Below are 25,280 nucleotides of genomic sequence, written 5' to 3'. Positions count from 1 at the left end.
AGTCCATTAAAGTTACTTCCGCAACTAAACTGCTTCAGCTCAAATGGTGAAATCCACAATAAAAACTTACTCAGAAGATGAATTTTTCTTTGGAGCTTCGAGATTTCATCATGGGTAGGGAGCTCGATGTCTTCTGAGACAGACGTGGTGGGCATTTTTATGAACAATTATTACATTGGTGTTAAGATGGATTTCTTTTCCTACGATAGCATGGCTAACGTCTCCGGTTACTCACGTAACCTTAGTTCCCTGAGAGGAGGGAACGAGACATTACGTATGGGGGAAATCCATTTCCTCGAAATTATGAAGTCTGATTGAATAACTCTTTTGCTTGCAAATAGCCAATGGCGCCCTCGCCCTCACCTGATTGGCTTACAGCCATCAAACCTCAGAATCTTTGACTGAACGAGAGTTATGAGGCTGGAAGGTTTTCCACACGGAAGGTAACGTAATGTCTCGTTCCCTCCTCTCAGGGAACTAAGGTTACGTGTGTAACCGGAGATGTTCCCTTATCGAGTCGGTCTCTCGACATTACGTATGGGGAACAATAAAACCCCCGCCGTGTGGGAAATACTGTCCGGCCTAGCTCGCATCGAGCCACAGAAGAGCATAAGCACTAGTTCTTACAGCGCATTAGCTCTAGGTCGGGTACCGGACCTGGTTGAAACACCTCTTGGCACAGAGCCAAATCAGCTCTGACCCCATCATAATCCAGTACACTCAGATAAGCAACACTGGTGTGATATGGGGAAAATGCAGCAATATGTTGGTGCTTGGGAATACACTGCCGGCTTATAATGCGGGCATAATAAAGGGACCACATTAGATAGTGAATGAATACCTCAACCGCAGCTATTACTAAAATAACTGACGATGTCTATATGACCTGGTCGAAACCATGGCTAGTGCACGCACCAGGCAAGGCGTGCCCACCATAGCCTAGTCCAATGACTGCTCAACCCCCTCCTCCTGCACTGACAGCACATGTGATGCGAACGAGGGAATGTCCAAATTATAGAATCTCGAAAACGTGTTGCGAGACGACCAGCCCGCTGCGAAACAAATGTCCTGAATAGACATGCCTTTCGCACAACCCCATGACGACGCCAAACTCCTTGTGGAGTGGGCGTGCACCCCGTTTGACTTTTTTTTTTTTTGGTGAATAGCAGCGTTTGGGTAAAAGTTTGACCATACAATCGTCCGGTCCAAACTGCATACACGCGCTGTTCACTGACAGGGCATGCAAGTCTCCCACTCGTTTCCCGTAAGCTAGCGCGAGCAGTAGCGCCGTCTTAAATGAGAGCACTTTAAGGTCGCTAAACTCGGCTGGTTCAAAATGTCAGTCGGACAGCGCACTAAGCACTAACGACAGGTCCCAGACCGGCATCTGACGAAGGCGGGGTGGATTAAGCTGCCTAGCTCCCCAAAGAAAGCTCGTTATCAGGGGCTGCCTCCCCACTGAATGGCCGTCTAGCAAGTCACGAAATCCGGCGATAGCGGCCACGTAGACTTTCACTGTAGTTAGGGTACTGCCAGCATCCAGACGTTCCTGTAGGAAGGTCAGAATAATGGAGATATCGCAACTCCTGGGGTCCTCATTTTTGTCAACACACCAGTTAGCAAATACTTTCCACTTTCCAGGCAGTGTATAAATGCCTCGTTGAAGGGGCTCTAGCCTCTGCTATTGTCTGCAGCACTCACTGATATACTCCACCCTGATCTGCCACACATGCAGGTCCCAAAGCTCTGGGTTGGGTTGCCATATGGTGCCCCTCGCTTGGGATAAGAGGTCCCTCCTCGGCGGGATCCGCCACGGGGGAAGCCGTGACATGTTCATCAGTTCCGGGAACCATGGCTGGTTGGGCCATTTGGGTGCTACCAGGAGCAACGCACATTTCTCCTCCCTGATCTTTTGCAGCACCAGCGACATTAACTTGACTGGGGGAAAGCCATACTTCCGTCCCTTGGGCCAGCGGCTCGACAGCGCGTTTCCCCCAGGGGGGATGCTGTCAGCGAGAAGTACAGAGGGCAGTGGGCGTTCTCTTATGATGCAAAGAGGTCGATCTCCGCTTTGCCAAACAGATTCCAGATCATATTTATCGTTTGCGGATGGAGCCTCCATTCTCCGTGAACAATGCCGTCCCTGGACAGCATGTCCGCGCCGCAATTCAAACTGCCCGGTACGTGCACTGCTCGAATCGACAGAAGTACCCTGTCCGTCCATAACAGCAGCTGTCTCGCTAATCCCTGCAGGGATTGCGAACCCAAACCTCCCTGGCGATTGATGTACGCCACCACCGCCGTGTTGTCCGTTCTGATGAGAACATGACGGTGTTTCACAAACGGAAGGAAACTCTGCAGCGCTAGATGAACCGCTTCCATCTCCAAGCAGTTTATATGCCAGTGCGTCTGGTCCCCTGTCCACATACCGAATGCTGGTCTGCCATCGCATAGGGCTCCCCAGCCTGATAGTGAAGCATCCGTAGTGACCACTACACGTCTGACCACTCTGCCCATAGCAGCACCCTGCTCGAATATGAACGCGTTATGATAAGGCATTCCGTTCCCGCTCTCCACGCCCGCGGCTTCACTCGGCTCTGTAACCAGTGTTGAAGCGGTCTCATGTGTAACAAGCACAGTCAGCAGACGGAGGCTGCGGCCACCATCAGACCGAGCAACCTCTGAATCGTTCTTAAGGGGATAGCTCTGCCTTGAACGAAGAGGGCTAGTGTATTGTGAATCGACTGGATTCTCGGCTCTGACAGCTTCGCAATCATAGTGCGCGAGTCCAGTATCATACCCAGGAATGTGATATATTGGCGCGGCTGCAGTGTGCTCTTCTGAATGTTCACAGACAGCCCCAAACCTGTCAGATGGGCGAGGAGTCTGTGTTTGTGTTCCTTGAGAGCGCTTCTCGACCGTGCGATGACTAACCAGTCATCGAGATAGTTCAGTATGCGCATTCCACTGAGCTTTAGGGGAGCGAGCGCTGTATTCATGCACATTGTAAATACACGGGGAGCCAAAGCGAGCCCAAACGGCAACACTTTGAATTGGTACGCCACACCCTCGAATGAAAAACGCAGGAAGCGCCTGTGATGTGGGGCTATCTGGATGTGGAAGTAAGCATCCTTTAGATCCACTGCAATGAAGTAATAATCGGGCTGAATGTGCGCGAGGATCTGCTTCACAGTTATCATCTTAAACGTGCGTTTCGTGAGCGCTTTGTTCAGTAATCTCAGGTCTAAGATGGGGCGCATACCTCCGTCCTTTTTCGGAACTAGAAAATAACGGCTGTAGAACCCGGAATTTCTCCGTTCCTCGGGCACTATCTCTACTGCTTGTTTGGCCAGGAGAGAGGATATTTCTGCTCGTAGCAGCGGGGCGCTCTGTTCTGATACTTCTGTCATAATCACACCGCCGAAGCTGGGTGGTCTGCGAGCAAACTGGAGCTTATAGCCGTGTTTTATCGTGTTGATCACCCAATAAGATGCTGCAGGGAGCATCGCCCACGCACTCAGATGACTCAATACAAAGGGTATTAATGCATGCTGCGGGGGGGCGTGCACGCCAGCCACCGGGGAAGCATTGACCGCTATATGAATGGCAGGTGACTCGTTCGCGGCTTCTTGCACGGGAACATACATAGTCACCTCCTCGGGTTTCCCCGAGCTTCCGCTTTGCGAAGCGTCTCTCGGAGGAGAGGCTTCGCTTATGTAGCGGGTAATAGTAGAGGGAGGAAGAAAGCTCTTTTGCTGAGGCATGTAATGCATGTTTATTGAAACAGAACACAGCGGTTTCATTCTCACAACATTTACATCGTTGACGAACTCTGGGCGGGAACACAGCCTCTTCACCGCGGGTCTGACAAAAACGTCCTGTGCTCTCTTCCCCCTGGCACGAGCATCAGGAACACTGCTCCTTCTTGCCCGCCGGGCACCCTTGGCTGCTAGAGGCCGGTTTAGGACCAAAACGGGGCTTCCTGGGCTGCCACTGGCGGAATGGTGGCTCAGGCTCACGATGCTCTGTCGCGCTCGGGAAGGCGCGCCTGGTATTTCCCGCCTGGCGCTGTGCTGAAGAAGACCTGGAACTCGCTGCAGGGGGGGCTTGAGACCGTTTCGGCCAAAAGATGAGACATCATCTTAGACTGCTTGACGGTCTCGGCGTATTTCTCCGAAAGAGATTCCACCGCGACACCGAAAAGGCCGGTGGGGCTCATCGGTTTATCCAGGAACTGCCTCTTTTCGGCATCACGCATGCCGGACAGCGTCAGCCACAGATGGCGATGCAGGACCACAAGGCTGCTCATATTGCGACCGATTCCCTGCGCTACCTTTTTAGACGCCGCGAGAGTGAGATCCGCCGCCGTGTGCAGCTTCCTGACCGACTCTGGATCCGGGCTTCCCACATCCAGGGACCCCAGGAGCCGAGTTTGGAAGACCTGCAGGATTGCCATCGTGTGGAGGGCAGATCCTGCATGTCCAGCCGATATGTACGCCTTCTCGGCGATGTGAGCAGTAGCTCGACATGGCTTAGAAGGCAAAGAGGCGGTTTTCCAGCCGGGAGAAGACGCCAGGTTGGCTGCGATAGCATCCTCGACGGGAGGCGGTCGCGCGTACCATATTTCTCCGCCCCTTCCACCGTCGTCAGCAGCTGCGTCCCCTGTGCATGGGCTCGGGCTGTATAAGGGGAGCGCCATGACCGGGTGAGTTCCTCGTGGACCTCAGAGAAAAAGGGCGCGGGTCACTGCGGGGCTTCAGCCTGGTGGCCGGCGCCGAGGAAGGAACCGTCCATCCATCTCTTAGACAGCAGCTCCTTGGGGGCTGTCCACTCCAATTCCAAATCTGCCACCACCTCCGTGAGGATCGTCATAAGCTCAGCATCCAGCGAGGCGGGGGCAACTTCAGACGGGGCCTCGAACCACGCTCCCGGGTCTGAGGCATTAGTAGACATGGCGTCGTCCTCGTCATATCCAAACGAGACCGTTTCCCGCGCTTCTAGTGGAGGGCGGTAACTGGCCTCAGATTATGAGAGGGGATCTTCCACATGAGGGTGGCGTGGGCGTTGGGCCGACGCCAGTACCTCGACAGAATCTGTCGACGGAGCTCTCTGCAGTCTCCCGGTTCGCGGCTCGATGGCAGCGGACAGGGGAGAGGCAGGAGATACAGGGCCACCGTTACGGGTAACGGCCAGCCTTGCACGAAGGATCTTGATGGGAAGCTCCTCACAGGCACGACATCCCGATCCTTCAAATGCCGCCTCTGTGTGAGCCCGACCCAGGCACAGCACACACTGCTCGTGTGCGTCCGGGAAATCAATTGGCCCACCACACATGCGGCAAAGAGACACTTTAATAGTTAAAATCACCGGAACGCGAGAGGGGATAATTTTCCACAATTTTCCGCTCTGTATGCGTGAATCCACGGCGAAACCAGACTCAAGTGAAGAAAAAAGCTTCTGAGGTTTTTGCCCCCCGCTGTCACCTATATTGATGGCTGTCAGCCAATCAGGTGAGGGCGAGGGCGCCATTGGCTATTTGCAAGCAAAAGAGACTTCAGAGACTTTGCAAGCACAATCAGACTTCATAATTTCGAGGAAATGGATTTCCCCCATACGTAATGTCGAGAGACCGACTCGATAAGGGAACAGGAGCCTCGTTTGTTTTCAACTGGTTGCCTAGTAACTGAAATAAGTTTCATTGTCTAATGAATATTAAGTTGCGTACGCCCCGAAAAATAATTCGACATTACGTTCTTGACCTAATTAATATTTATTAGTTCTCTCCTTTATCACCTCAAACAATATAAGTGGCTGCGTCAAATGGACGCACTGAAAAACACTGCAAAAACATATCAAAATGTAATTTCATTATATTCAAGTGTCAGATATAAAAATGGTAAGAATTAACACTGTCATCACAAGAATAGGCCTAATGCGGTTAAAGTAATTCAGTAACATAGACATTCAAATGAAACTGAAAAAGATATTAGGACAGTTGTGCCTAGTCAAATAAAGCATAATATATACAAATACAAAACCATGTAATAAGGTAGAAAAAAAGTAACAAATATGTAACACTTTTGGCTGAAATTACTGGTATTAATCACTGGTGCCTGAGCTATAAAATCAGAGCAAGTCTGGCAAGCAGATATTTTTCTGTCCCTGCACTGCTTTGCTTTGTTTCTCTATAAATCTTTCCTTCTTTCCTTAGTCCACTGTTTTCGCCCCCTCATTGGACTTCTTGAGGATGGACAGCAGTGTCTCTGGCATGAAGTATGGTCTGTCCACTGTGCCATCATTGCGTTCCAGATCCTCCACTGTTGGAATAATTTAGGTTGAGACAAAAAATAGCATGAACTTAACATGAAACGTGCCAAAAAGCATAAATGCCAACAATAGTAGCAGCGCCTTGGAAGCAATAAAAGGCTTGAGATCTCAACAAAGAGAGAGTTTGATTTATTAAAGCACTGGGAGATCACATTACCAACATGCAAATATTAAGAAAAGTGAAGCACAGAGGTAGAAAAAGAGGCAACAGAGTGGCAAACAGTGACAAATATCAGGCATTGAAAAGATTGCAATCTGTCAGTACACTAACCAGTCACAGCAGACCAAAACGGAAGGGTGTTTCTTTGATTGTTTCGTTTTTAAGTTGACTTTCTTTCAGTGTCACTTTTTAATTTTTTTGTTTGTCTGCACCATAAAATTATTAAATTAGGCATAAAATCAACACAATTTTCAAATGCATTTGCCCAAATTCTTACAAAATGACATTGTTTGGTCTTGGCTGGGATCACTGTAAACAGATGTTTTTGTTGTTGCTGTAAACATAGGGATGCTGCAAAATCTTTTTGCATTCTTCAATATGATTTAGACATTGAGAAGTAACGATATTTAGGCACAAGTCAAGGACCTACGTTACACTTTTATATGTCCTCCTTACATTAAAACGTTCTACATGAACACGAACAAAGTCACATTCTACAAGTGCTATGTAGGCATATCTAATGGGGTTTAGGTCCACATAACCAGCTGTCAATCAAACAGCTCATACTTCGAGTACAATTTTGTGTCATGCCGTTAATTATGACCAGTGATTATTGATTATGAGACAGTTCTCAAAACTGATTGACTGAGTAAACATTATGACGGGAATGAAGGAGGGACTTTCCAATGTATACTAATGGCTTCTTAAAGCCACCAAAGTGCACCAGTTTCCAAAGCAGTAGGCTTCCCTGAAACATTTTTCGACTCCCCGTTCAATCCTGAGGGGTGAGCAGTGCCTCGCTCTCTTGAGGTCCGTTTTCTTGAGGCTTCGGTTCCTCTGGTTCCTGTTCTTGTTGGTTCTCGGCCTGTGGTGGTTCTGCTTGAGGTTGGGCCACCTGTTCCTCCTTGTCCTCAGCGTCCAACTCTTGGGGTCCGTTTTGTTGCGGGGTCACTTGTGGCGCTTCAGGCTCTTGGGTTGTAACCTCCTCGTGGGCTGCGGGTGCCTCTGGAGGCTGTGTTTCTTGGGGCGGTTCTTCAAGGTGCGTCTCCTGGTTTAGAGGCGTCTCTTCTTCCTGCTCCTGCTTTAGGACGCCCTGCTCTTTAAGCTGCACCTCTCCATTCTCCTGCAGTGGGACTTCCTCCTCGGCTTGTACCTGTATGACGGGTACATCGGCATGGTCCGTCTCCTCTGCGCTTTTTTCAATTGACAAAATCTGGTGCAGCTCGGGGGACATGAAAAACGGTTTGTCGGAGGAACCGTCATTTCTCTCCAGATCTTCACCTTGAGTTTTTTGTTTGCGTTTGATGGTTATTTTGAAATGTTAGTGTTTTGACAAAGCACGTAGCAGAAAGGAGCACAAGGACATGATTGGACAAAATCATGTTGAAGAGAGAAAAAAGAGAGAGATAGAAGGAAATGGTTAGACATGAAGCAAGCCAGAAGCCCCGGAAGCATTTGTGATATGCAGATATATCAACAGTGAGCCCCACAAGTAAAATCCCAGTCATTTTCTCCATACAGAAATGTCTTAGACAAACCATAAGTTCTGAGGAAACAATGATATGTGCTTCTGTAGAAGCCATAGATGTGATTACAAAAAAGGTTATAATAGCCAATTGAGAATTACATAACCTATGTCTTGAAAAAAAGCTCCTGTTACCATAGAAATGGGAATGAGCAGTGATTGCCCACTCCTATGAATCAGTGTGGACAACAAAATCGGTTTTCTCTACACTCTCAAAAAACTTATGCATGGTATATGGTTGTAAGATGGTATGAAATATAACTTATTTGTATGATATATGATCTGGTAAATAACATAAATATGACCCTGGACCAATAAACCAGTCATAAGGGGCCATTTTTTTATTTGAGATTGAATAAATAAGTTTTCCATTGATATATGGTTTGCTAGGATAGGACAATATTTTGACGAGATACAGCTATTTGATTGTTTGGAATCTCAGGGTCCAAAAAAATCTCAATACTTAGAAAATCACCTTTAGATTTGTCTAAAAACTTAGTTCTTAGCAATTCATTTTACTTCTCAGAAATTAAGGTTTGATATATTTATGGTACGGAAATCTTCATGGAACATGATCTTTCCTTTTATAACATTATCATTTTTTCTTTTATGTCAAAAATTATAATTTTTAACTCATCCAATGTATTGTTGGCTATTGCTATGAATATACCTGTGCTATTTATGACTGCTTTTGTGCTCCAGAGTCACATATGGTATTTTATATTTGTGGATATTTTCATATTATACTGTCTTTTCTAAATCATTTGCCATCTTTTACATAGCTTCACTGGATGAATAGTTCATTCCCTCATACACAAACTGAAAAGACTGAATACTTCATGTATTTACTTTGTTTGTAATATTGCAATGTGTCTCAGAGCTGGTTGGTTTGGTTCAAGGTTTGAAACTCTATCGGCACTTTTTTTTTTTTTAAAGAATATAGAGAAAATAAATGTGGAAATCCAGTGGTCACTGTTTCTATCTGCTGCATTACAGAAAAGAACAACATTTGAGGGAAAGGAAAGAATGCTGTTTGAGTGCTGCGTATGTGCTTAGCTGGTAAAGTTGAGCAATAAAAGTTAAACATCTGTGAACACCCATTAAAAATCGAACACAACAGCTGCTATAATCAGAACTCTTGTTTTGTTACTCGGCCAACAAATTGACAACTTATGTTTTTTTCATTACGTATTTTCTCGTGAAATAAATATAGCTGCTTCACACTTACAGAAACAGAGGAAGAGTGTGTCCACACACATGGCGTATACACTAAAAAAGCCATGAGCAATCAGATAGGCGCCAGTCACCACAGTCTGTAAATGAAGGGAGAAGAAGTTATTACAACCTGCAAAATGGAAATTTTGATCTTGCAAATGGAAAATCTGGTATTGCTGGATTGATGTAAATCAAAATCGCTCACCAGGATAGGCACCCAGTAATAATTAAGGGATGGAGCAGCGACCTCCACCATTTTAATCTTGCCCGTGAAAAAGAAGAAAGAACAAATTCCTGAAAAGGGAAAGACGAAACAGTTAGTGTGTGCTGTTTTACATTAGTGTACTGGAATGTGAGAAGTCAGTTCCACTCAAAAAACCTCTGGATTCACATGATGTCTGACCAAACCACTCACCCACGATTCCAACGATGAGGAGTTTGCCCAAAAATAAGAGGAAGTCTGTCACTTTGTCAAGAACGGCCACACTAGAAAAACAAGATCATTTTGACTGTTTATTGCATTTTTACAAACAAAACAGTTTCTTAAATATTCTGTTTAATTTAACACTCACCGGACAATGTTCCTCATCAGAAGAAAGAATGCATCCTTGGCAGACGCACAGAAATTTTTACCATATATCGCCACCTGAAAAAACAATATGCCAAATTGGTTTCAGCAAATATGTTTTTGAGTGCTTAAAACCATAAAATGTAAACTACTGATGCCAGAAACAATCCACAAAAGGTTCAAAAAATGTGCAGAAGGGAAATGAAGATGTACCATAATATAGGCGTTTCTGTTCAGAAACTTGATGAATTTCTCCAGACACCAGAAGCAGCACTTTAAGCAGCTGAGCAGGAATTTTGCAAATTTATTTTGGGCACCTGGAAGAAGGGAATCAAGAAAACTCCTGTTACTATATGCTTTTATTCTTTAACATCTCCTTTATGCACCACAGAAGAAAATCATACTGGTTGTAGTTAACATAAGGGTAAGAAAGACCAATGTTTGCTCAAAATGCAAACATTGAGCTAAAAGTTAAAGGGGTCTAAAAGCACATCTACTGAAGAAGAAGGAAAACACTGGAGTAGTGAGACCTTTCAGCTTCTGATCCAGATACTCCAGTATGACCCTGATGATCTGAACGATGGCAAGAATGAGGGAACCAAATGCCAGTGAGCCAGTGTGATACCTGAAAAATAAGTGTGTGATATAGAGCATACAAAAAAGATAGAAACTGGCAAAAAAAAACTGGCAACGGTTTCTTTCGTCACGCACCTGAGAGCCCGTCCCAAAGAGTTGAAGACAGGGAAAGCTGGGATGTCGTCAGGCTTTTTGAATGCCCAGTAGTAGGAGGCGAAGGCCCCTGCCAGTGTGACCTGGCCCAATGCTGTCACGAAGTTGGCACACCAGAAGAAGAGGAATAAATTATAGAACTGGAACAGAATCAGGTACTTGTGGTATAACGTCTCTCCTCCATAAAACGCAAACAGACACTCAGCATCAGGACATTCAGTGGTGACATTTGAGGTGTTGAAAGTCTGTGAAGAGAATAGAATCAATGCAACTTTATGAAATATATGCATTTATCAGGCATTGTTCTAAAATATATGCTACAGTATAACAAGACATACACTACTGTTCAACATAATTCAATAAAACTGCCAATAAATAGCCAACATGATGTTTATCAAGAAAGATTTTATGCAAAATTAGCATAAAAAGACACTGACCTTAGGGTTGCAGGTGTCTCTGGAATACATGCATGTGGATGTATTGTAAACCTTGTATACCGCCTCATTGGAGGTTGACAAAAACCTAATCAATAGTTAAGGATTTCGCATTTCACATGTCAAACTACAGTGTTTAACAGCAAATTACCAACAGCGAACAACTGAAATAAGTAATGCCCATGTCTATTTTTTATGATGTGATTGCATTATTTTCTGTAGGATACACGGCGGTGATGGCCCAGTATGCGATGACTAAAGACAGTAGGGCAAAGGTCAGCAGGGGGTAGAACAGCGAAGACATCACATGACCGATGGCCCTGAAAAATAGATGTGGTTATTAGGACTTCCTGTCTAACACTCGAGTTAACTAATTATTATTTCATGATTTTAAGCCACATTGAATCGATCACACTGAGGATAGCGCTGCTGTTTAACTGCTAATGCTATTAGAGTACCTAAAGAAAGCAGTAATATGGAATACGAGACTAAACAACACCAGCAACAAGTCTAAAAACACAGTTTGCGCTACAGGAAGAAAGTAGACTGACTTGCTGGCCTCTTTGATGAGAGCAATAGCAATGAAGAGCCTCTTCCTGAGGAAGATGAGGAGAAGGATGATGACCACTTCCACAATACACAGGATAATCACTGTGTGGCGACAAAAGAGGACAGGACACAGAAAAATGTCATGAAAATTGAAGGTGACAAAGAAAACAGGTAACGTGTTCATTTAATTAATGAATATGTATGTATACACTACCATTCAAAAGTTTGGGGCCAATAAGTATTGTTTATTGCAAATGTTAAGAAATCAACACTTTTATTTTTCCAAGGATGCATAAATTAATCAAAAAAGTGGGGAAAAAAATAGATTTCTAAAGGATCGTGTTACACTGAAGACCGGAGTAATGATGCTGAAAAACAAATGATATTTAATACGTATTAAAATAGTAAACAATTCTTTTAAATTGAACTTATATTTCAGAATATCACTGTTCTTAATGTAGTTTTGATCAAAGACTTATCTTAAACTTTTGAATGGTGGCGCATTAATTATTGTATTTCAAATAATTGAGATAACTGATATAAAAACTCACTGAAGGCAAGCCAGGTCTGCTGAATCTGTAAGTACACAGAAAAGTCTGTCAGTAGACCTAGATCCTTGATAGTGACGTCAGAACCGGCCTGTCCTTTCAGACTGGCGTACTGCATGTAGCAATGGAAAATACCTGAAGAGAATGAGGAGAGGAGATAAACAGAGATGAAATATATACAAATTCTTTGTGATATTGCACTATTTTTCTTTAATATAGTAAATTATGACATTACTACAATACAGTAGATGAAAATGGAAATCAGTGATGACGATGATGAGATTTACAATGAATAGAACGTCCAGGCCCAGGCTTGAATTTCTGTGTAATTAGGATAAATGTGCGAAACATAATGTTATTTGAGAGCTGTAGACAAGACAAGAAACATTACCGTATCCAATAACAATGACGACCATGAAGATCATAACCCAGATCATGACTCCAGCCAGACAGCGCAAGAGGAGAATAAAGATCAGACTGACCAGCATGGCGATCACCAAGCCGCTGAAAAAGAACGCAAATAGAGATTTGATCAATGCGAGTGTAATTCATCTACAGTAGTAAACACTAGAACTCACTAAATCAGACAGCCATAACCAAACACTGAATGGAGAGGAACTAAAATGAGCCTAGAATATCACATGCTTACAGGAGTATCCAGTGCCAGGACCGAGTGTAGTCCTCGAAGATCCTCATGGCTACCGCCCGGGCCTCAACCACAACATTAGACTTCCTGCAAAAAATAACGGTTATATTTCAATGTAACCACATAATATAATCTAAATGTTTTCAGCTAGTTGCCAAGCTGAGCTAGTTTAAATTCATACAAATTATTAAAAGTATACAGACATATATAAAAATGTAAATGACTAAAACCTTAACTAAAATTAAACTGAATTATATATATATATATATATATATATATATATATATATATATATATATTAGGGCCGGGACTCGATTAAAAAAATTAATCTAATTAATTAGAGGCTTTGTAATTAATTAATCGAAATTAATCGCATTTTAATCGCATATAAATATTTGACCTAAGAAAAGTGAGAAGTAATTTTTTTTCACATGGATTTATAGTATACCAATGAATAATGACTGAATACATAAGCTTAAGCAACAAAATATTGTTTATTTTTGTTCAACAAAGTCTAGCAGACCAGTGCAATTTTTGCCATGAAGTGTAGCAATAGCATATTTAGAAACAATTTAGAAATGGTACATTTCAGAAATTCAGGAAGCTTATAGGTGCTGGAACCTTCTGTAAAGTGTTTTTTTTAAGTAAAACACAATACTGTCAATTACATTCAGAACATTGGAAACACTGACTATTAGAAAACATCTCTCTGTTGCTTCAGAGGCCATAACATACTAAGTCCAACTCTCAATAACCTTGGCCAAAACAATAAAGAAGTTCAACATAAACTGTTGCACCAACAAAATAATACATAGTTCAACATAAAGTGTAAAGTCCACGCAAGCTGCTATATGTTTTGCGTTGAGGTGATACTTCAGGCTCGATGTGCTGCAGTGATATGCGAACGCTAGTTGGTGCTCCAGTATAATTGGTCCCGCCGAAACTCATCCAGTGAGAAACGTTCCGCGGTGCAAAAATAAGTTATTAAAAATGCAGGATTTTTTTTCTGTAATTAATTAATCTTAGTTAACGCATTATTTTTTGTGTAATTAATTAATTAATCTCAATTAACGCGTTAAAGTCCCGGCCCTAATATATATATATATATATATATATATATATAAATTCAAAACATTAGTAAGAACTATAATTGTATATTAATTACACTGAAAAAAACACTGATTAAATACAAATAATAATAATATTACTAACTTTGAGGCTTCAAGGAGATCTGTTGCATTTATATTTTGTCCTTTATCATCTTCGAACGTAGTTTTGTTGCCAACCACAATTACACCACCTTTCAAGCTCTCGAGAGCAGGCAAGCATCTCCGTGTGACTGTAACAGAGGGAATTTCAGCATTTTAATGCAACCGAACAGTAATTTATGTGATGAAACAATCAAGTTTTGTAAGATTTAAAGGCTTACAATTCTTGCTGGGTGTGAGTATTGAAGGGCACAAGCCATTCTTCAGGATTTCAGGAGCTTTCTGGAAACAGAAACAAATTTCCCTGTGAAGCATGTTTTCTTAGCTGCAGTACAAATGGTTCTTTTTATGTTTGCTATCCGAAACCTTAAACCACTGCGCTATAAATACTAGGGGTGGGCACTATGATCAAAATGCTATCTACTGTAATAATTTTTATCATGATATGTTAAAAATGTATTCTCACCTTGTTCATGTCAACTCCCTCCTTGCAGAATTGCTTGTAGTATTCCCTGTCATCTTTATTTTGTAATGCTTTCACTAAAGTCATGAATTTATCTGGACATCTCTCCACACAGATCTGTGCAATAAACATAAAAACAACTGTAACATTCTGTATTGAAAATGTGTGTGACAAACACTATATAGAACTGAGACTGTGCCAAACCTGCGTGGTGGGACACTGTAACTCCAGCAGGACCAGAGGACTGGCACACTTCATGATGTTGAAGTAGAACAGCAGGGGCTTATTTCTGAATATTCAGACAGGAAAAAATGAACAGTCATGTCTGAGATACATCGGAGTAAGATCCTATTTCACAATTTAACCACATAATTACATGTAAAGTCTATTGTGACGACAAAGTGAAACACGGTTTTCAAAGAAACAGCTTTACTCACTCAAGTGGGGTGCCGACCTGTCCACAAAACTGACCCTTACTGTCTGTCGGGTAAATCACTTTCCGAGGGTCACCCTGAGACCATGCTGGAACAAAAGATACAGCATTCTCAGTGTGGAAAGACAATAACTTGTCCTCTGAAATGGACACGGTTTAATGCTTTCTGCCCATATACATATAGTGGCACTGTGCATAAAAATTAGAAAATGAACAGAATGAAATTTACCCAGAATCCCAACTGCAAAGTAGCCCAGCAAGGCCAAGATGAACAGGATACAACAGAGAACGTCTGTGCAGCCCCTGTTCACCAAGAAAAGCACACACACTCAGTGCTACAACACAAATCTTGACATAGATGTTTATAAGACGGATGTTAAAATTAAAGTTTAATTCACTGCAATTGCATGTCTCAGACAGGGTTCTTATCGTTAATTAAAACTTTTTTTTAAACCATAAAAAAGTCATTACTAGAAATAAAATCTATTTAACATGCAATTAAAAAAAGAGCCTAATATATGTATTAAATTGATTTTATTTTAACATTCATTTATTTTTAATTTTTAATTTAACATTTTATTTCAGCTACTTCAATACTTCTCTTTTTCCTTTAGTTTAAGTTGAGCTACTAAAATAAGTCAAGCTTGAATACTGAATAACAATTTACTAATTTTAACAAGATTTTATAAATATATTTAATAACATAAAAAAATACTATATAGACAGACATAAAATACCTTATAAAATAGCAAAAAAAAAAAACAAGACAATATAATAATAAATGGCAAAAATACTAAAACTTTCACATTAAAGTGAAATTACTGTATATGTCAACTATAATAGTACAATAAATGACATTAAAATAACAGTGATCTCAAATACAGATATGTACATAGTTTCTAAACATTAGATTTGGCTTATCAAGGTCGTCTCACCTGTTATAAATTGGGCCTTTAAATGTGGGGTCAAATTTCCTTGAATCACCTGTGAAGACATTAAAATTGTGTATTTATTTACATCATTTGTGGGTATGTCCAGAAATAAATGTAATAAGTTTCTTTCTATTTTACATGATAACAGTATATAATGCGTCAAAAATTAGTAATTTTGAAAAACTCTTAATAATACAGTGAATTTCCATTTTCAAAGCTAGAAAGCTGAGCTATCAGGAACATTTAGAAGCTGTGGCGTATTTGTCTAACTGAGCTGAATATTTGGCATGTGTTTGTGAATTCTTCAGTCATGTGTGCAAGGCCTCACTTTCAATAAACTTGGGCCAAGTGTGAATTTGGCAAAGCTGCAGTGTTTATTTAGGGAAGCAGTTTGAGCCGAGGAAGTGCATGCTGTAGTGGCTGAAGTAAATGTTATGAAATTCTTCTATTCAAGGCCCATTCCCGAAGCATGCTGGTCTAAACAATTCAATTTATTTATTTATGTTTTTCCTTTTTGTTGGATTGATTTAAGGAGTTTGCTTATATACGGATACTTCGAAATTAATTAGAAAGAGTCTTTCCTGTTATTGGCCCTTTGGCTGAGATAGCTTCATTTTTGTTGCCATCCTAAAGGCCCTTGAGACACTACACTACACTAGTGTGCACTATTGAAGGTTTCTTTTATTGAGGTGCCATCCATTTAGAGCAATCCTCAGTGAAGCAGACGCTCTTAGCCATCCACAAACAGCTTCCTAATGACCTGAGCTTTCCAAACAGCGTCCAGCATCTCTCACTGATGCTCTTCACGTCCTGCTATCCTGACACATACTAATAACCTATTCATGTGGGAACTCAAAGTTAAGTAGTTCTCTTTCAACAAAATAAATCATTAAACAGTAATACAAATAGCCACAATTTATGCATAACATATTTACTCCATTTAAAAGTAAGCATATTTAAAAGTTTGAAAATGCCTTCCTGATAAAAACAAAAAAAAACTTGATTTCCCATGATACCAACCACTTCCCATTTGACCCTCTTTTCAGTATTTTTAGTCTTAATGTTTACAGTTACCAGCAGACAGACTCTACACCACTTCCTGTGTTTTGAAACAGGAAACTAGTCATGGTTCTCATCCTCAGTAATTCTCAGTTATCCTCAGTTATTCTCAGAACATGCACTTCCTTAACCTTAAATGTGTAGCATATTACACAACATACTATGCTGAGAGAGCTTTTTTATCTATCTATCTATTTTTATATCTAAAATGGTGTTGTTTTTAAACACTTTTATTTTAAGCTGTACTAATAGGATGTTTTAAAAAATCATAGCCAATAAGAAGAAAGCGCCATATAAATAAAGATGGCGATAGGCTTAATCTTCAAAACCTTGGGTCATTAGTTCATCGTATGAGTCATTACAGTCAATGCAAAATGGTTGATCTACTTGTCATAAACTGTCAAGCATATTTTCTACACATTTCTATTAGACTTTTTATAAATTTGCCATGAATTGTTCAAGTGAATCTTGACTTTCAATAATGAAGTGAATATAGATCAAACAGTGGCAAACCAGTTTTCTGAAATAGCTCAAAGGTACATCTCATAAACCTTCAATTGGAAAGTATATATAGACCGAGAACAAAACAAGAGTTACAAATTCTAACAATGGACATTCTCATTTTTACTTTCGCTTTGGTGCCCATATTTCTTTTTCTTTTCTATTTCACAATGACAATGTGTTTTTTATTTTATTGTTTCTTATTTGTTTCATCAGACCACTAATAAAAGTGTAGCTGTGAATAATATCCAGTCTTTTTCAATCAATAACCCACATACAGTAATGTGCAAATGTGTACTTTTGGAGTGGAGAAAGAAATGAAGGAAGAGGAAGTGTAGGAGCTGGTGAGGGAGAACGGAGAGATAGAGGAGAAGAAGGAGGAAGAGGAGGAGGAGGATGACAACATGGAAGGAGAAGAGCTAGGGCAAGAAGAAAAAAAAAAAGAGTCTCATGTATTTTAGTTGAAGCGTTAAGCGGATTACATCAACACCACCATTGACAGTGTCACAACAGAAAAACAGATCACAACGTACCCTAATCATAAGCCATGGATGAACAAGGAGGTGCGACTCCTGCTGAAAGCCCGCAACACTACTCAGATCACATGATGCTGGGCTAACCTGAGGAGGGGCATCAAAAATGCCAAGTACTGCTGCAAGCTAAATGCTTTAAGCCCACATTAGACTTGTGCCGGTATTAGTTTCGGTACCGAACGGTTCCCGGGGAAGTGATCATCCCTATCCCCTTGGAGTGGGGACTTTGGAGTGAGTAGGGCACGTTAACTACTACATTAAGTAATCGTTAGAAATGCACTTGGCAAAAGGAGCGACAAAATTTCCTCATCGTCTTCAGCTGGGATGTTCCCATGCCCACGCATCCGTTTTACTGTCAAAAATGTCTTTTTATTGTTGTTTGCATAACTGTTGCAAATAAACATGCATTTTATATTTCTAAAAAGTTTTTTCAATACGCTGTATAATATATAAAAACTAATATATATATAAAAAAAAAAATTTAATTGTATATTGATTTTATGTCTGCGTCCATCAGGGAATCTGCTGACGGACACGTCCTGCATTGTCACAGGAACATACCAGTTGAAGAAAATTAGGAAATAATGTTGCTCCATTTGCCAAGTGCATTCCTAACCACTACATATTGACATCCACGTGCTCTGCTCACTCCAATGTCCCCACTCCAAGGAGATAAGGATAATCACTTCCATTTGGAATTTGCCTGGGAACCGTTTGGTACCGAAACTAATACTGGCACAAGTCTAGTCCACATCCATTGTGCCAGTGCCGAAATACTCCTCCCCGATGTGCCTAAATGGCTACCACCTGTAGCACTCACACCCATCATTATGAAGTGCTTTGAGCGACTGGTCCTAGCACACATCAAGGACTGCTTCCCATCCCCAATTTGCCTACCATAGCAATAGGAACAATGAGGAAGTGGGGCAGCTGTGGGTGAGGCAGCTGTGACCTAATGGTTAAAGAGCTGGAGTTGTTACCAGAAGGTCGCCGGATTGAATATCGGTACTGGCGTGTAGGTGGGAGGGAGTAGATGAACAGCGCTCTCTTCCACCCTGAATACTCATGTCTGAAGTGCCCTTGAGCAAGGCACTTAACCCCCAGTTGCTCCCCGGGCACTGGATATATAGCTGCCCACTGCTCTGGGTGTGTGTTCACTTCTCACTGCTGTGTGTGTGTACTTGGATGGGTTAAATGCAGAGCACCACTTCCGAGTATGGGTTACCATACTTGGCAAATGTTAAGACTTTCACTTTCAGAGGATGCAGTATGCGCAGTGCTGCACTCGGTACACACTTGGACAATGGCAACACAGATGTTGTTTGTTGACTTCAGTTCAGCATTTAACACTGTCATTCCCTCCAAGCTAACCACAAAACTTGGAGACCTGGACATCAACAACTCCCTCTGCAACTGGATTATGGACTTTCTGAACAACAGACCTCAGCATGTTAAGTCAGGCCACACCTGCTCCACCACCATCACACTCAACACCGGGGTACCACAGGGCCGTGTACTTAGCCCATTCCTCTACTCCCTCTACACCCACGACTGCAAGCCTGTGCAACTCCATCATTGAGGTTGCACATGACACCACAGTGATTGGCCTCATCAGAAACAACGATGAGACTGCCTACAGGGAGGAGGAACACACCCACCGCATGGTGCGCTGACAACAACCTGCTTCTTAACACCAGCAAGAAAAAGGAGCTCATTGTGGGTTCAGGAAGAAGGAAGGAAGCACGCATGACCCCATCCACATTAACGGGATGCTTGTTGAACATGTGTCCAGCTTCAAGTTCCTGGGAACCACCATCTAAGAGGACCTGTCCTGGACCACAAACCCCTCCAGCCTGGTCAAGAAGGCTCACCAGCACCTCTTCTTCCTCAGGACACTGAAGAAGAACCAGCTGTTTTCAGCCATCCTGGTGATATAGCTGTCAACCCTCCCGTTTTTTTCCGGGTTTCTCACGTATTTTAGCTCTTTTCCCACTGTCTTCTCGTTTTAGTATTTTCCCGTAAAATATCCTGTATTTTTACACTCTGTGTTAACTCAGAACATGCAACTATCTGTGTCTGTGAAGTGGCTAGCACTTGGATTGCTAGACCTCCAGTAAAGCAGGTGGCAGAATACAGTAGCTTAGGCTACCATCGAAGAAGAAGACAGTTGCAGCGGCGCCAGCGTGCGGGAGGAAGAGGGAAAAAGTAACTGGAAGTAACTTCGAGAGTAGAGTAGATGAGTGTGATGTGCGATGATGGATCAGGACGCGGAATGCCAAAATCACTGAATTAATCACCAACCAAAACCTAGGACATTATGCTGATATTTGAGTAAATGGGAGTCCACCTTCCACTACCTGACAAGCAGCCATGTAGGTTCCAATTATGCCTACTGAAACATTTGTCGTTGTCAGGAAAAACGCAGCACAAAATTATTATTAATATTAAATTATTATTAATATTACCTTGTTCATGAATAAATCACTTTTAACATATCAATTGGTCTGTCATTCTTTAATATATATTGTGTAGTTATAAACTCTTTAGACTGTTAATGATTAGTGCTTTTTTTTTTAAGTTTGTGGATAAGAATAGTGTAAAAAAAAAAAAAAATCCCTTATTTTGGGGATGGATTCCGGGAAATCTCACTTGTTTTCGATGTTCAATGTTGACAGCTATGCCTGGTGAACTTTTACCGATGTGTGATCGAGAGCATCCTGACCAGTTGCATCACAGTCTGGTATGGGAAATGCTCAGTTGCTGAGCGCAAGGCACTGCAGAGGGTGCTGAAAACCACCCAAGGCATCACAGGGACACCACTTCCTGCTATTGAGGACATCCAGAGGAAATGCTTTCTATGTCCAGCTCACAGCATTCTAAAGGACTCCTCTCACCCTGACAATAGACAGTTTAACCTCCTGCCCTCTGGGAGGGGCTTCAGGAGCCTCCGGACAAGGACCAGCAGATTCAGGAACAGATTTTTCCCTACAGCTGTCTCCTTACTGAATTCTGCTCTCTGACACACACCCCCAACTCCAACACAAACCGAACTCACACACTTCTCACCCCTCCTCAACACTACATCTGGTTTACAAACAAACAAAACAGTTCACTTGTTATTACTAGGCTTGTCACGACAACAAATTTAGCTGGATGATAAATTGTCCAAGAAATTATCGCGACAAACGATAATATTGTCGTTCTAAGACCAGTTTTTAATAACGCAGGTACACCTTTTCAAAGATCAATAAACTTTTATTTTATTCTATGGAGGATTCCTAGCAAGAAATACCAACATGTTGACTTTGTGTGGTTTAAAATTAATTAATGTTGTATATTTGTATGTTATATTATGTTAAGTGTGTGAGTTCGGTGTGTGTTGGGGGGGGGGGGTCAAATGATTATTGACTTACATAAATGCACATGACTGTAATGCAAGAAAGTTGCGTAGATGTTGTGGGGAAACTAATGCAATGATTCCCACTTGCGCCATGTTTAATGGTTATGGCCCACCCGACTCAGAACCTTGTGTATCAAAATCTTGAGTTTTCCAGCTGTCAATCTGACTCGAGAAGCCATTCATTTCTAATTTTACCTTTAAAGCAATTTTGACAATCATAGAGGATTTATGGTGAACACTAATGGTCAGTTGTTTATTTCAATGACATGTAGACAATTGTTGACATTTCCAACAAATAAACCTTTCCATTCCATGCAAGTTAGATTAGTGGCATCTGTGTTGTTAAAAGCAGTGCTCAACAGCATCAGGGTTTCTGGGAGGAAACTGCAATTCAAGCGATCAGATTGACATTTTAAAATGCCAAAAAAGGGAGCTATTTTCATAAAGCCAATCTGTAGTGCACAGCTGTTGTTTATGTGGAAAGGCATGGCTGTGTGTTATCAGTTTGCTCTGTCTTTTCTACAGAACAAGCATTATTCTCACACTTGATCTGATCAGACATATGGCCAGAAGGCAACCTACAGCTTGATTCTAATCACTAACTTTGGCCCCTGTTTCAAACTGACCTTTTCCACCTCCAAAGTCACGTGATCTCCAGACACAATAAGGGGAATGGATATTTAAGATGCCTTTGTAGGTATATTGGCGTTGCAATGTTGTGGGATTGCTAGGCAACTGGAGAGAAGAGTATCATTGTCATTCACGAATGAGCCTTAGAGAAGTTACAGTCTCATACACATCACGAGGAGGCATTTCCCAGTCTTAGTCAGAGATTTACTATAATGATCTCTGGTGTTCATGTGGTTAAGAGACCGTATTGCAATCCAGAAGATGACAAAAAGTCATCTGAGCATGTAGAAATACGTCACTCCTGCCCAGACTCTTTAAAAGCACGTTACAACTTGTTCTCCAAAGCAGAACTTCAAAAAACCTTCAAATGAAGTTCAGGAATGAGACTGGGGCTCTAGAAGAAACAGGAGGATAGGCTTTAGGAAGTCTGAATCCTCAGCTTAATCTAGTTTAGGTATGTATTGCTTCATCAGGCTTTTTTCATTTTAATTAAAATTTTAAATGAGGATCTTTAAGATGATGAAGCAATCAAGGAGTGTTAATATCTTTAACCCTTGAGTAGAGAAGCAGATCACTGAACCAGGCTATTTTCAAGCCTCATTTTCTGAAAATCACACTGAAGCTATAAATTACTCCAGCAAAATTACACACTGGTGAAAATGAATTATTTCCTATGTCATAATGAAAAATAAGACATAAATCTGTTACTTTACTCCCTATATAAGTCACTTTCAGTGTGAGTTATTTGACATAATGAACTGTGGTGGTTATGGAAAAACTGGACTTGGTCTTGATCCTCTTTTCTGTCTCTATTATTTTGTCTACCAATAATATTGGGACAAAAGTTTTAAAATGGTTCATAAACTTCAATAACTATAATAATTTAGTGGACATTTAGATTTACAGTAAGTAAAGACAAGTAAGGGAATTCACCTATGTTTGTCCTAAATGTTGCAGGGATGTTATATTTAATTAAAAACATTTGAAAAAACATTTCTTGAACATTTCTGACTAAATTAAACTTAACCAGAAAAAAACTAATATTTTTTTAGCTGAAATAAAATATTTTTTTAATTATTACTAAGGACAAAATCACTCTCTCTATATAATATAAATAAATGTAACAAAGAAATATTATTTATTTAAATATTAGCCTATTTAAAAAAAAACTCAACTTTTACAATAAATATCAACAAGGAATATATAAAAAATAAAACACTAATTTAAAATATGAATCAAACTATAACAATATCCTAATTATACTAAAATAAATTACTTTTTATAGATGCTACCTGTTGTTTCTATACAGGTATTCTGGTTTTATAGAAACCACACAGCTGTTAGCATGGTAATGGAAAATCTTTACATGTGGTTACTATGTTTTTATGGCAAACGTCATGACGATTATTCAAGCATTGCAAGGTCATGAAAAATTCATTTTTGTTTTAAAGTAGAGTATTTGCCTTTTCTGAATAACTTGAACAAGTATTGCATTTAGTTAATAAAACGCTCTCTTTTTTACAAATCTTTTTATATTTCAATTATATTAGTATATATTTTATTATATATTATTATATTATAGTATATATTAGTATTAGTTTGATTTAAAGTGGAGAAATCCACTAAAACTGTCCAAACAGACATTCAGTCTTACTGTTACACTAACATTAACAGGCAACATTGATGTGAACTCCATTTATAATCCGTGCGTGATAGCAGGCAATGAGAGACGCAGTTATAGTCACGTTTACTTATTGGGGCGCATTATAAAACAATATGATGATCGCAGTAAATATCGACCTGGGAATAATTACGCCAGCCATGTGTTTGAGCCTACGCCTATTGTTTTCTTGATTACATCCGCCCTGCCGTATCCTCTCTCTCTCACACACACACCGGTCTAACGGTCTAATGCATTGCTTCAATACATTCACGCATGACTGTCGAGCACCAGTGTGCAAGTCTGCATTACTGTTATTCTTCATCAAAATGCCTGAGACCCACGCCCCACGCATCAGTAATTGTTTCCATCAGAGGACCATCCCCAGCACTTTCAGAAGGAGGAACCCTTAAACATTAAAATGTCTTACCATATTTGGAATCTGGATCTTTCTCCTCCGGCTCCATTTGAAAATAAAAAATGCGCACTTGTGGCAGTCACTTAAAAATCGAAATGAACAGTATCCTAATCTTGTGAGGAATGGGTAATCAGTAATTCCGCTGCTCTTCAGTGGAAGTGTGAGGCAAACATCAGCATATTCTACAGTACACTCATGACGACGGGTTTCGCTTTTCCGAGAAGAGAGCGCGAGGGCTGAACCCACCAATGAGAGAAAGGGAAAAAATGACAGACAGCCGTCACAGCCAATGAAACGTAAACGCTCCTTCGCTGAAAATCGCCAGCGTTTGGCGTATAAAGGAGTCAGAGTTTTGATTATTCTAGATATAGAATTACAAAAATAACACACAATTCATACAATACTCATTCAGTTTTTAAAGATTAACTTACTCTAAATAATGCTCTAGGCTATACATTCATCGTTTCTGTATGATAATGATACATTTTGTTTGAATGCAATATTTGTTTCTAACAAAGAACTTTGGCGTGAAAAAGTGCAAATTCACGCAGTTTGGCGGAATAACAGGACGGTTCCTAGAAATACTAATTAAATGTATGTTTTAACAATACTTACCAAATCTGATACTCAATTGTCATCAATAATGTAATAAAACAGGATCAAGTTTCACACCAGGTGACAAAGTGCGATTTCTTGGTACAGACCCTTTACAAAACCGTTTTAAAGACACATTAAAGATTGTTTATAGAACTACTGAAAGGACAAAAAAGTAAGATTATAAAGTTTAAATGTTGACAGCATTTTACAATTTGGTTTAAAAATACATACATAAATAAATAAATACAATTACGTAAACCATATATAGCCTATAAGATATATAACTTTTTTCAGCATTAACAGAACAATATAGGCTAACGTAAGTACAACTTTAGGTCCTCACAGACTGAGGCATTCATATATAACAGAAAAACAAAATGCCTACGAGAAATACATCAAAATAAAATAAAATAAAAAAAACACATTCATTCATTCAACCATAAACAATGTAGGGGATTAAACAAAATCATACTGTTTAAACAAATCAAATAATTTCTCGAATCAAATTTTAATTTAAAATGTTAATTTATGCATTTAGCAGACGCTTTTATCCAAAGCGACTTACTATTAGGCTACTTACTATTCAGGCTATCAATTTTTAGCACTTCTTATAATTTTTAAGACATCTGTATACATCGCTAGCTCGTTTTTAAAGACATCAAGCTGATTTTCAAAACTTTACATGTGTGAATAAGGTATTTTAGTATAAGAAGTAAACAATTTACAACAAAGTCCTCCAAAAATG

The 25,280-nt window shown here is 40.6% G+C and overlaps 1 protein-coding gene across 2 annotated transcripts; it reads right to left on the bottom strand.

The window, feature by feature from the left end:
• Positions 1 to 5,751: 5,751 nt before the first annotated feature.
• Positions 5,752 to 24,157, bottom strand: LOC127959139 (choline transporter-like protein 2). Of its 2 annotated transcripts, none has more exons than XM_052558140.1 (22): positions 23,951 to 24,157; positions 15,741 to 15,789; positions 15,035 to 15,108; positions 14,810 to 14,894; positions 14,577 to 14,661; positions 14,376 to 14,489; positions 14,131 to 14,191; positions 13,914 to 14,040; positions 12,705 to 12,788; positions 12,447 to 12,559; positions 12,059 to 12,190; positions 11,510 to 11,609; positions 11,186 to 11,278; positions 10,962 to 11,046; positions 10,507 to 10,769; positions 10,326 to 10,420; positions 10,009 to 10,112; positions 9,800 to 9,873; positions 9,643 to 9,713; positions 9,433 to 9,521; positions 9,241 to 9,325; positions 5,752 to 6,317 (listed from the first exon to the last, which is right to left on the bottom strand). In XM_052558140.1, the coding sequence occupies exons 1-22, from the start codon at positions 23,985 to 23,987 to the stop codon at positions 6,208 to 6,210; spliced, it is 2,130 nt and encodes a 709-aa protein (XP_052414100.1). In that variant the 5' UTR covers positions 23,988 to 24,157; the 3' UTR covers positions 5,752 to 6,207. The 2 variants fall into 2 exon arrangements, with proteins under 2 accessions (XP_052414100.1, XP_052414099.1); XM_052558139.1 differs by lacking the exon at positions 5,752 to 6,317 and adding an exon at positions 6,436 to 7,768 and having other exon boundaries at positions 23,951 to 24,156.
• Positions 24,158 to 25,280: the final 1,123 nt, after the last annotated feature.

This window comes from Carassius gibelio, chromosome B6 (assembly GCF_023724105.1).
Source record: "Carassius gibelio isolate Cgi1373 ecotype wild population from Czech Republic chromosome B6, carGib1.2-hapl.c, whole genome shotgun sequence".
NCBI lineage: Eukaryota > Metazoa > Chordata > Actinopteri > Cypriniformes > Cyprinidae > Carassius > Carassius gibelio.
This window is presented reverse-complemented; position numbering and strand designations above follow the sequence as displayed.

Coding starts and splice junctions, on each gene's coding strand:
- LOC127959139 (XM_052558139.1), bottom strand. CDS start 23,987: ATGGAGCCGGAGGAGAAAGATCCAGATTCCAAATATG. Junction 14,041..14,130: donor ACTCACACCCAGCAAGAATT/GTAAGCCTTTAA, acceptor CCTCTGTTACAG/TCACACGGAGATGCTTGCCT. Junction 12,560..12,704: donor TCCTGGCACTGGATACTCCT/GTAAGCATGTGA, acceptor GTTCTTTTTCAG/CGGCTTGGTGATCGCCATGC.